The sequence below is a fragment of the Cygnus atratus genome, chromosome 25 (genome assembly GCF_013377495.2).
Source record: "Cygnus atratus isolate AKBS03 ecotype Queensland, Australia chromosome 25, CAtr_DNAZoo_HiC_assembly, whole genome shotgun sequence".
In the NCBI taxonomy this organism is placed as follows: domain Eukaryota; kingdom Metazoa; phylum Chordata; class Aves; order Anseriformes; family Anatidae; genus Cygnus; species Cygnus atratus.
The window spans coordinates 4468503-4480703 of NC_066386.1; the positions used below are offsets into that span (position 1 = coordinate 4468503).

The 12201-nt window shown below is 52.0% G+C and overlaps 1 gene segment (V, D, J or C); it reads right to left on the reverse strand.

Annotated features, from left to right (window-relative positions):
- Positions 1–5938: 5938 nt before the first annotated feature.
- Positions 5939–6824, reverse strand: LOC118258903 (T cell receptor delta variable 1-like). The segment is given in 2 exon segments: positions 5939–6282; positions 6779–6824. Coding segments are annotated over 2 exon segments (390 nt in total).
- Between the last annotated feature and the right edge of the window lie 5377 nt (positions 6825–12201).

The window sequence follows — 12201 nt, forward strand, 5'->3', positions numbered from 1 at the left end:
CTCCCTCACACTCTACTTCCATAGAGACAGCCATACAAACAGCTGTCCATCCTTCTCCAGGCATCCATCCACCCACTCTTCACTTCATGACCCTCTTGGAAGTGAGCTACAAATTATGGTCTTTCATTAGAAATATTAGCGTTTTATTTTTATTTCTTATTTCATCTTTGAAAAGAAATATTGTTTTTTTTCATTGCTAGTGAAAGATTTCTTCGTGTCCCACAGGGCTGTATCATGTACAGTAATTTTCTGTGTAAAAGAAGGTCCCAACTCATAAAAATTCCAGCCAGACAACAGAAATACTGCTCTACACTATCATCATATCAACCCAGTGATTTTTTTTTTAATCAAAGTGAAGAGAAATTAAGCTTCAGAATGTTGCAAAAGAAACAAAAAATAAATGAAATTTAAGAAGTATTTTTCTTCTCTACATTTCCCAGTTCAGCTTTTTCTTAACAGGTTTGCGGAATGCTCAGAAGGAGATGATGAGAAAGAAGTTTTAAATGTTTTCCTTAATGGAATATTTTTTTTTCCAATATTAATTGCATCATTCCGATTCTCAACCTGGAATTTAACAGCTGTTTGATCAGCTCCAGCCATGTTCCCAGGCAAGAACAGGAGGGAAGGCATTGTTCCTGCAGAGGTGTTCAATGTGTCCAGAGAATTCTTGGGGCAATGATCCCGGGGGTAGATCAGACCCCTGCTGAGACAAGGCTGAGCCTGGTGCTGCCCATGGAGAGCTCTTGGGCCTTTGGCACTAAGGGCTGCTCTGTTTGTTCTGTCCCTTAGGCACAGGCTTTGGACAGGAACTGGCTGAAGGTCTGGAGATAACCTGGTGGCTGGGATGCAAATCCAGTTTATTGACTGACTCATTGAAGAGAGAGAAGAACCCTGCAAATCTCTGTCAGAACTACTTCTAGGGGTCTCTGGGCTGGGCTGGCCAGGGCTCGAAGCAAGCTACTTTATCATGGGCTGGCAGGAATTTACTCACCCTGGGGCTGAGGGGCTGAGAGCAATCCCCCAGGGGAGTCTTATTTCCCAGCAGGCTCTGCCCTATTCTGTCAGACCGCGAAGGGAGGAAAGTAGAGCCCTGCAGTCCAGGTCAGCCAGTCAGGGTCAGCCCTCTCTGCACAGCCACAGACACCAGCCCGTTTGGGAAAGAGGATCTGGCTGTCAGATCTTGGAGTGCACAGGGGAAGCAGCGCAGCCAGGGGAGAGCTGAGGGCCCCATCCCAGAGCTCTGCCTTGCACAGACACATCCCCTCCCCATCCGGGGTTGTTGCTCAGCCAGGGCAGCTCCCTGCACCAGGGTGTCACTCACAGCACAGAGGTACAAGGCGCTGTCAGAGAGCTCAACTTCCTTCAGCCGCAGAACACTGTGTTTCCCGTCAGTGTTCAGCTCTGTGGTGAAACGGTCCTTCTGCTTGGTGCCCTTTCCTGCTTGATAAGAAATCAGCTGAGGGGCTTGTCCCTTCTTCTGCTGGTACCAGAACAACGCACTAAAGAAGTTGGAGCTCTGGTATGTGCAATTGGTCTGGAAGGTGTTTCCCTGCTCCACGGTGACTTGTCCTTCTTGCTGGGTGACAGACACCTGCCCCATGGTTTCTGGAAGAAAGAGAAGGTCAGCAGCTCTGTGGGGAAATCTCCAGGCAGGCAAACAGGAGTGAATTCAGACCTGTGGGAGATAAGTCTCCCTGTCCTTTACTGGGCTGAAAGGTCCTGAGGCCTGGGCACAGCAAGGTGTTTTGGGGACAGAGCTCAGAGCTCTCTGGCCAGAGCGGACCCTGTGAGAGTTGTGCTGTGTGCCTGCTCCTCCTGCCTGCTCTCCTTCTGCCCAGAGGACCAGGGCACAGCCTGTCATGCCTGGCTTTGTGTGCTGGGTCCAGCATCCTCCAGCAGGTTGAGGCACCCATGCAGCTACTGGGAAGAGGTTCAACCTGCTTCCTCATCCCTGTCATCTCAGGGGGGTTCCAAGGCTCAACAGTACACACAAAGCTGAGGTGAGTGGTGGCAGGAGGGAGCCCTGGCTGTGCAGACAAGCAGGAGGACATTGGAGACCATGGCAGGAACACATCAGGCAGAAGACAGACTGGACACCCTGGTAATGTCCATGGGAGGAGAGCTTTAATGTCCCTGTATCCACCTGGACACACTCCGGCTGTTTCTATAGGAAAGGGAGAAATGAGGGACTGCAGAGACTGATGAAATCTCCTCTGGTGACAGTAGGTGGACCAGAAGAGAGAGGCAGAAAAAAGATGAAATGAAAGGACGAGAGAAGCAGGAGAGATCTATTCTGCATCTCCTATTTCCAAATTTCAAAGAATAACAGCATCTTGAAGGAACCAGTCCAAGAGCCAGAAATGGGAGCCAACACTTAACAACATTTTCCCTGTGATTCAAGAGTTGGTCCCCACATAAACCTGGTAAGGCTGATGAGGGCTTCCTGGGGAAAGAAGATTTATGTCTTGATTAAAAGCCAGCACTTACCCAGCAGTTGCCCCAGGAAGGCAGTGAGGACGAGATACCCGCGGTGCATGCTGAGACCGACCCTCCTGTTTGCTGCGGGAGAGAGAGTCAGCAAAGCACCTCCCAGCCCCGAAAGAACAGAGCTGCCGGAAATGACTCTGCTGGGGGAACAAGGGGAGATTCAGTGACGAGAAATGTTCTGGTCTGACTGTGCCCCAAATGCTCCCTGGGGTTTCTCCCTCCTCCAGCAGGAGCAACCATTGAGGATTGTCACAGTCAGGGGTCCTGGGAACTCTGGGGGCCACATCATGGGAAGGGGCTGCTCTCGTCTCCTCTCCCAGAGGGGTCCTCACCTCCCCAGCTACAACTGCCTTCTCTTCTGCACACGCACTGCTTGGCCATGGCTGATGTCAGGGCAGTCTTCCCCACTGAGCTTGTTCTTTTTACCCTGGGGTCCTCTGCTCCATGAGGATGTTCCTATTTCCTGCGTGAGGAGAAGACACCTCGATTTCTCTCCCACATCCCCAGAAAGAAGGGAGGAACCATGCTACGCCCAGGGTTTCCGGCTGTGTCCTGTTCTGGCGGGATAACGTAGCTTTTGCAAGAGGAACGGGGCTCCAGCGGGGTGTGGGATGCCACAAGCCCAGAGGGGACAAGGACCACCTGTTCCATAGGGTAAAGGGTGGGGAGTCAGCAGGGAAAAGGATGTGGGTTCAGTGGGTCACATGCACTCACACCGATGGGCCACAGGGGGCACCCACCCACGGCCACACCCCTGGCAGTCTCTGCTTCCCTGATGCTTGGGCCCCCTCTATCACCACCCCTAACACCTTGACTGGCTTGGCAGCACCTGGCTAGTTGCGTTGTCTTCCCCCATACCTCCCTCAGCACACCTCAAACATGGAGCTCTCAGACACCCAAAGGAATGATACTCCAAGCCCTGCAGACCCCAACTGTTCCTTTCATACCCCCCAGGCAGTGTGAACTTTCTCCCTCTCTCCAAAAAAATTTACCGCACGAAGCAGTGAATCCACTTCACTGCCTCTGGTGGCCCGATACAGAAGGAGATTGTTCATGGAGAAGTTTGAGATCTGCATGGCAGCTCACCTGAGGAGCCACAGAGCTCTGCTGTGCTGCCCAGCGCTGTGCTGTCCACATCCTTTGGCACATGGTAGTGAGCATGTGGCGAGTCTGTAGGAGTGAAGCAACGTGTTGTTTGATGAATAGTGTTGTCCATTTCTAAGAAGAATCACACAAAATCCCAGAAAATCTCCAAAGATAAGAATGCCAGTGAATCTCAGCAGGAGCAGGATCTGCAGCGTGTGCCTTGCCCTGACAAGTGGTCTGTCTTATGTTCCTTTGGTGAACTCCACCGCAACCTTTCTCTCTCACTCCCCCTGCTCAGAAGAACAAGGGGAGAAGAAAGAAATTTGATATAAGGGAAAAGTAAGAGAGAAAAATAAGCAAGGGCCCCACGGAAGCACAGAGAGAAAAGAAAATTATTCTCTACTTCCCCTCAAAAAGTGATGATTGGCCATCTCCTGGGAAGCAGGGCCTCAATACTCATAGCGGTCGTTTGGGAGGACAGATGTCTTCATAATGAGAGCTCCCCCTTTCCTTCCCCTTTCCCAACTTTAATTGCTGAGTGTGACATCACATGGCATGGAATATCCCCTTGGCTGGTTTAGGTCAGCTGCCCTGGTGATGTCTCCTCCCTCCTCTTGCACATCGCCCCACTTCCTGACTCTGTGGGGCTTGGAGAGAATCTCGATTCTCTGCCAGCACTGCTCCATAATTGCCCAAACATTGGTGTGATGGCAGTGGAGTTCTAGCTCCAAGTGCAGAGCACAGCACTCTAGGGGCTGCTGTGGGGAACGTTAATTCTGTCCCAGGCAGTCCCAGTACAGCTCCATAACTCAGGGTTCCCAGCATCAGAAAAAAACTTTGCCTATGCTATTCCCTTTTTCTTTCTTGTGTTACCTCCAACTAACGGTATTTTAATCAGTACTGGAAGGCCACTCTTGCTGGCATCCATCTACATTCACAATCCACCCTCAAGAAAAGCAATTAAAGTCACAATTTCTAGTTTGAATTTTTCATGTTCCAGACTGTGGACATTGCCCTGTGTTCTTTTACTTGTTCAAGAAGAGTTCGACTCCATTTGGCTCTTGAATATATCACCTAGCAACGCAATATGAATAGACAGCTGAAAAACAAAGATTACGAGTATTCTAATGTGAACTCACCGTGTACTATCCTAAGTACAAGAGTAAAAATCACACCCCTGTGCTGGGAGACTCTGGCCCAACAAGGGACCCTTCGTCTCTGAGGATGCGCAGAATGATTCTGTCATGGCAGCACTGTGCTAATCATGTAACCATTTGAAGGGGTGGGGATTGTACAAACATGCAAATGTATTGAGAAGGGGTTTTATGAAAGCTGAACGGAAAGTCTTAAGGGCTGCCAGGTTTGTGGGAAACCACCAGGTACCCAGACTTGCACTATTCTGAAATAAACAATCTCTTGACCTTGTGTGTGGATTGGCTCATAGTACACCGGCTAACAAATCTGGACTTTTTCCCTGGTTGTGTCTCCTCCCACCTTCATCTGCACCTCCAGCCTCCTTGGTGGAGGGTAGTGTGAGAAGCTGAAAAGTCCTCGACTTCGTCTAAGCACTGTTCTGCAACAGCCAAAACATCTGTATCTTTGGCTGAATATTCCCTTTTCAACCTTCTGTTTTCTTCCCCTAAACTTCCAGCCCATTCCTTCTCAATTTTCCACGTTGCAGCTAACAACCAGCACACTCCTTCCTTCCTTTTGTCTTTCCTTACCATACACGCATCTTTGCATTTATTAAATTCATTCCCTGAGGCATTTGGATTGTGGTGTATTGACCTTAGCCATTCCTGCTTTGCATCTTGCCATCCATTTCCAAGAAAACCCTTCCCCAGTGTGGCCCATTTATCAAGGGAACCATTCATTATTCTAACAGAAGGATCCTGCTGACTACACCCAGGTCTGTCTCCCAACACGACAGAGCACTGGCAGGTTCTTTAGGGATCCTTGGCAGAAGGAGGACTGGCCACAGGTTGTGGTTATAACTAGAGATTTATTATTACATAAGAAATTACTAGAAATACTAAAAATTACTACAAAATCCTAAAGCTTACTACAAATAAATTACTAGTTGAATTACTAGATGGATAACACTAATGCCCTTTCTCACCACAATGGTGGGTGTCTCCACATGCTGGGGCCAGTGCGAGGGAGAGACAAGGGGGCAGGGGTGCACATTAACAGCCCCCTTCCACATTATGGATATTTGCCTTACTGTTGGTTATGCTAACCACACTGCCAGGCATCAGGAGCAGGGGCTGTCACTCACACCTGGCTCACCACAAGCCCCACGTGTCCTTGCTGGGCAGGCTCAGCTCAGAGCTCCATGCAAACTGTGATGAGAGGGAGCTGCTCCTCACAGCACCCGCACCTTCCTGTATAAAGCTGCATGCTGCAGGCACCAGTGTGGGCTCAGTGCACACAGGTAGACAGCGCTGTCCTGGAGCTTGGCATCTTCCACGTGGAGAAGCACCTGGGAGTTCTCCATGGAGAGCACAGAGGAGATCCTCCCGGAATGCACATGAGGCTTGAACTTGCTCACCTGCAGCAAGAACTGAGGGGACTGGGTCAGGCGCTGCTGATACCAGAAGATGTATGGAGCAGAGAAGCTGGTGGAGAAATTGCAGTGCAGAGTAGCGTTGTGTCCCACCTGGATGGCAGTTTCTTGTGCAAACTGCAGCACAGAGTCCTGTGCATGACCTGCAAAGGCAGAACTGCATTTCAGCACTGCTTGAAGGTCTATCTGTTCTCCCCCTCTCTCTCCTGTGTCTCTCATTTCACCAACTTGCTCACTGTCTCCTCTCTCCATCTCCCTTTTCACGGGCTGTAAAATGCTGAGCTAAGTACACATGCACTCTTCTTTCTGCAGATGCTGCTTAATTCCCATACCCAAGTCTGTCAACTTACCGACTTCTTAGCAGTACCTCACCAGGCTTTGAGTCCATACATACCTATCAACAATGCATGTAAGAATGCTAGGCATGTGCAAAGGAAACGTGCAGATGCTCATTCATCCCTGTACACTCATTGCCCCTGACATCTTTCAGACCGTCTCCTGTACTGGTCTTCAGCCCCTGCTCTCCCTACAGAAAGCACTTGCAGTTCTTCCAGGGAGGCAGGACTCCAATTTCCCCCCTCCAGAAATGAGGGGATGCCATCTTGCCCCTGGCTTGCCCTCCTGAATGTCACATCTCACCAAAGTCTGACAGTGCCATCAAGCCTGCCAGAAAAAGCAGGACCATGTCACGCTCTCGCCTTCACAGGGTGCCCACGGAGTGCCTGGAAAGAGGGAGCTCAAGCTTGCGAGTTCACTTCCCCCTCTGCCAGCTCAAAGCAGCCTCTGAACCTCAGCACAGAGGGTGGAGCAAAGCTCTCCCCCTGCTGCTCCTTGGGGCACACCTCTGCCACAGCAAGGCTCTCAAGAGAGGGATGGACCAGTGGTTAAAGCAGTCAGAAAGGAATCCAGCCAATCTTTGCTGTGCCCCAGGTTCCCCATTGCCAGTCACAGGTTTTCCAGCACCGTGAGCTTCACACTTGTGCAGTTAGCTCACAGCTGCAGGCCTGTGAAGGCTGGGACATTTCCCTTGGTCAGCGGTAAGGCAAAAGGACACCAACATGGCCACCTCGTGCTTCCCTCTTTTTGCCCCTTCTGGCAGGTGGGCAGCCCCAGCAAGGGGCAAGTGTCCCCAGTGGCCTCCCGCTGCCATCCTGAACCCGGCCAGACACAGAGGCCTGCACCCAGCTCTGCTGTCAATGCAGATGGGATTGCCTCCCCCCCTCCACCCAACCCCCTCAGGAGAGCCACACTCTCCCTCTGGCAGGGAAGGACGCCCCACCACAGCCCTCTGCTCAGCAGTCAGCACCTCTGCACACACACACAGGAGTGAATCCTGCTCCAAGGGCAGACCTTCAACAGCGCTGACTAGTGCAGCAAACTCCTCAACGACTCAGTCCCTTGGCAAGATCCAAGGTTCCAAAAGGTGTCACTAGAGGCAGTGTCCAGCACAGACATTTGTTGCATTGCCAGGACGTCATCTCAGCGCCAGAGATGCTGCATTTGGGCTTGGGACAAAGCCTGTACAACAAGCTCCTGAAACGTGACCACTGCAGAAAACGGAGGAAACCCAACATGGCTGTTCCGATGCTCCCTCGGGCCCGTGCTGTTTAACTCCAGGCCCTGCAAGGGGACTTCCAAGCACCGGCAGCGCCCCCACGTGCCTCCGGCTGTGGCTGTGCCCCCGCCTCGCCCCCGCCCCACCTGCCCGGCCCCACGCACTGCGGGGCACCCCCTGACCCCCCCAGCTCCGCAGGCCCTTGGCTGCCTCTGCTGCAAGGGCGCGCTGCTGCCTCGTGTGTGGCTGGGTGCCTGATGCACCCAAAACCCTTTCCTGAGGCTCTGCTTCCTCGGCAGCCAGCCCCGACCCCGCATTACTCTGGGGGTGCTTCCTGCCCAAGAAGAAAATCCTTGTCTTTGCTCCTTTGCACCATCCTGAGGCTCTGGTCAGCCCCCTTCTCCAGCCTTCCTGCATTCTCCGAAGCCCCCTTGTGACCTACGCTGTCACCACCTGCGTGCCCCGGTTGGGGACCATGCACAAACTGGCCAAGGGTGCCCTCCTTCCTGACGTGCGGAAAACAGACTCCACAATCAGGAAGATTGTGAAGTAGGTATGTTTATTCAGCTGTGGGCAGCACCAGGGAATAGCCCCTCCAAAATTGTGCACACCTAACGTGGCAACTTGCCATGGTTATATGCAGCAAAGAATTACATATACATGAAGTTTCACAACACACCTATACATATTCATAACCTGTCCCCGCTTCATATTAAAATTAGTTCCAAGGAGTCATTTCCATAAACTCCTCCCACCTGCGCTTGCGCAATGTATTCTGGTGGTGGTCTTCGGGGGTCGTGGGGATGAAGACTGATGACTCTTCCTCATCACTGCTAGTTGACCTCTTGTCTCTGCGCGGACTCAGTTGCTTCTTGGATCTTGTCCATCCGCAGGACCAGTTCCTACCAGTTTCTTAAGATAGGCTCACACTCTTATTAAGAGACTGACCTTGGTAAAGGGGCCCAAGGCTTCTTGCTTTAATTAATGCACAAGCACCATAGTTAGTAAAGACACTAAGTAGCATCCTAGTTTCATGCCGTCAGCACTTTACCTCTACTTGATAAGATTCTCCTAACTCCCTCTCTCAGTGCCCCCTTTTAGTTAGTAAGTTAGTAAGTGCTTTTCTAAAATTCTAGAAAATTCTAGTAAATTATTGTATTCTATAGGGAGTGGGAGAGGGAGCGGAGACAGCAGCTGCCCGTCTGCTAAGGCATCTCCTTTGGGCGGGGCAAGGGCAGAGTAGGGGAGTGAACGGGGTAGGAGATGAGGAGGGAGAGAGGAGAGAAGAGGGAGAGGAGAAAGCAGCTGCCTGTCTGAAGCGTCCCCAGTAAGAGGGCAGGTGGAGGACAATGGGTTAGGTCCAGCTGGGCCTGGGAGCTTGGCACTGTGGTGCGCTGGTTTCCCGGCTGTGGCCGGCACTGTTGCAGCTGAGGAAAGCCAGCAGCAGGAACGGATCCGGGGACACAGTGCCCCGACAGCACCCCAAACCGTCCGGGGCCCTGCTGTGTAGCGCTGCCCATTGAGCTGTCATCGCCGGTCGTAGGCCTCTGCCCAGACTGAGGGGCCCGGCTGCCCATTTCCCCTTTACAGGCTCCACTGCTATTGAAGTTGAGCACGTACCCATGAGACACACGGACAGGGACATGCACGCCCCATTTGGGGAAGATAAATCCAGGTTGGTACCCCCATTAGCTGCTTTTGGAGACCCCAAACGCTCCTTCCTCATTTGCCTGGATGCCAAGACCCCCTTTCCCTGCTCCAGGAGCTGCACAGAGACCCCCTGGCTCCAGCAGCTGACAGCACAGGCCAGGGGTGGCCTCACCCCCAGTCTGACTCCAGCAGCTGGCACCAAATCCACTCCTGCCGCTGCACCAGCATCTGGCACTTTCTCCTTGCAGCACACATGCACATGGGACAGAGCGAGATTACACAGAGGTAAGGAAAGATTCCAGAAGAGGACAGGACAGACGGCGGTGCTCAGGCGCAGGGCCCAGCCACGCAAGTGCATGGAGCAGCCCCTTTTACACCCTGCTCTGTCTGCCCTCGTGTGCTCCTCCTGGCTCCCGTTTCCCTGCACGTCCCCTCATGGGGTTGTATAGGTCTGTCCCGCACCCATCCCAGCCTGTGTCCTGGCCCACAGCTGTAGGAGGTGCAAGGCCCAGGCTGATCTTCCTGGCAGTGGCACCTGTGGTTTCTGGTATTATGAGTGTATTCCCAGTCTGGATCAAGAGGTAGCTGGCTGAGTCCAGAATGAAGAGCAGTAGCTCTCAGCTCTCAGACAAACCCAGCAGCAACAAAAGAAACCACTCTGTAGACCTTCCCCTCACCCCTGTGGGAAGATACCAGGGGCAGGAGGAAGGAGGAGATGGAGTTGCTGCTCAGGATTCATGGTCTTCCACCACTCGATATCCTCTGGAGAAAAAACACAGCAGGGCCTCAGCAAGCCAGGATGTTCCTTCAGAGACAGGAGAAAGTCAGATCAGAACCCTGGAGTTCAGGAGAGCAGCATTTGCTTTCTTCGCTGTGTGCACACGTACCTGTCTGTGTGTGCCCAAATATACTTCAGTATGCATCCAGGAGTGTCTGTGAGTGCACCCATGAGTTCATGCATCTTTCTACATGAGCAACAGTGTGCATGAGTGCTGTTCCCGCTTTTGATGTCATGAATGATATCGGTAGTCCAACCCTGTTTTCAGAGCAGGTCTCATCAGATCAGGTTGCTCAGCATCAAGTCCAGGCAAAGTCTGAACTCTTCCAAGGATGGAGCTCCCATAGCATCTCTTTGGCAATCTGCTCCAGGACTTGACCGCCTTCAGGGTAAATAGGACCCATGTTCCTCTGGTTCAATGCCACTTCTGCCCAAGGTTTCAGCCCCTGCATGACTCAGCTCCAGGCCCATGAGTCACAGAAGTATGTGTGGCATTGGTTTCCCCATGGGGGACCTCTGTCCCACCCCAGACACCACTGACACCGCACCGGCAGCAGATCTACGTAGGGCTGGGCCTGCTCGAAGAGGGCAGGATTTCTCAGCCTGTCTCCCTGTACATAAAGCTAACACCACCCTTTTGAACTCTCCAGCCATGGGGAGTGCAGCTGTGTCCTGGCCTGGAGAGTCAGGGAGGGGTGACCGCCACCATGCTCTTACACTCTGAATCTTGTGTTACAGAATTGAAGTAAGGATCCAAACTGTTGTGGGCCCATCCTTGTTGGGGACTGAAATTGGCAGTGAACTTCCTAGGGTCGGGAGGCAGTGGGCTACAGATACAGAAGGCCGCATCTCAGCATGTGTGCTGTGGGCACTTCTGGGCTGGGTTTGTTCTGTGACTGTTCAGCTGTTCTCAGGTTCCTTCTTGCCCTGGCTGCTCTCTGGAGCTCATGGACAGAGCAGTGGAGAATGCCCTGTGGTGACCAGCCCATTTTCTTGTGAGGGGGGCCACACAGTTCTCACAGACACACACCTGCTCATGCACACCTGCGTGGAATCATGCAAGACTGCACCCACAGACACTTGCACAAATCCAGCACACAGGCTGTCGTAGTTTCACACTTATGGCCAGCTAAAGTCCACCACACAGCTCTCTCACACCCCCTGCTGAAAGGAAGCTGTGGGGAGAGAATGTGATTTAAGCTAAAGGGCTTAAAAGTTGACATAGGGATAACATAATTAAAGGAAAAAAAAAAGAAAAAATAAAGAAGAAAAAAAAAACAATGAGTAAAGGCCTTTTGGAAACAAATTGAAAAAAAATTATTCTCCACTTCCCATCAGCAAGTAATGTTTGTCCATGTGTTTGGAAGCACAGACTCAGTATGTCCTCCCCTGGTTTTCCTTCCCCTTTCACATCTTTACTGCTGAGTGTTCGAGTACGGAATATGCCTTTGGTTGGTTTAGGTCAGCTGCCCTGGTGATGTCCCCTCCCCACCTCTTGCCCACCCCCTACCTCCTGGCTTTGGGGGGCTTGGAGAGAGGCTTGATGCTGTGCCAGCACTGCTCCACTATAGCCCCAACGTTGGTGTGATGGCAATGCTGTTCTAGCTCCAAGCGCAGAGCACAGCATTCTAGGGGGCTGCTGTGGGGAACGTTAACTGTGTCCCAGGCAGCCCCAGTACAGGCAAGTGCCCACAAGAGAGGAACATGTGCATGAACATGAAACAGTGTGCAGCAAAGATTCTGGACAGCATTTAGGCAACGTACATGGTTTGACGTGGTAGAGAGGGGAGGTGGACTGGGAGCCTTGCAGAAGGCACTGGAGCCAGGGCTCTTGACAAGACAACGTCAGCTTTCTTGGGCCTTGCACTTGAGGCCTGAGAATCCCATTTGTTAGCCTGAGTAGCAGTGGTAAGGGAAAGTGCTGGAGTGCCCCTACTGATCACCGGTGGGTGTCATGACAGAAAGAAGCTTGCATCATGTAAGGGGGAGGTGTACGATTTTATTTATTTTTTTAAATAACTTAGAGGCGTGAAGTTATGGGAGTGAAGAAGGAATTCTCTATGGACAGGATCTGCACTG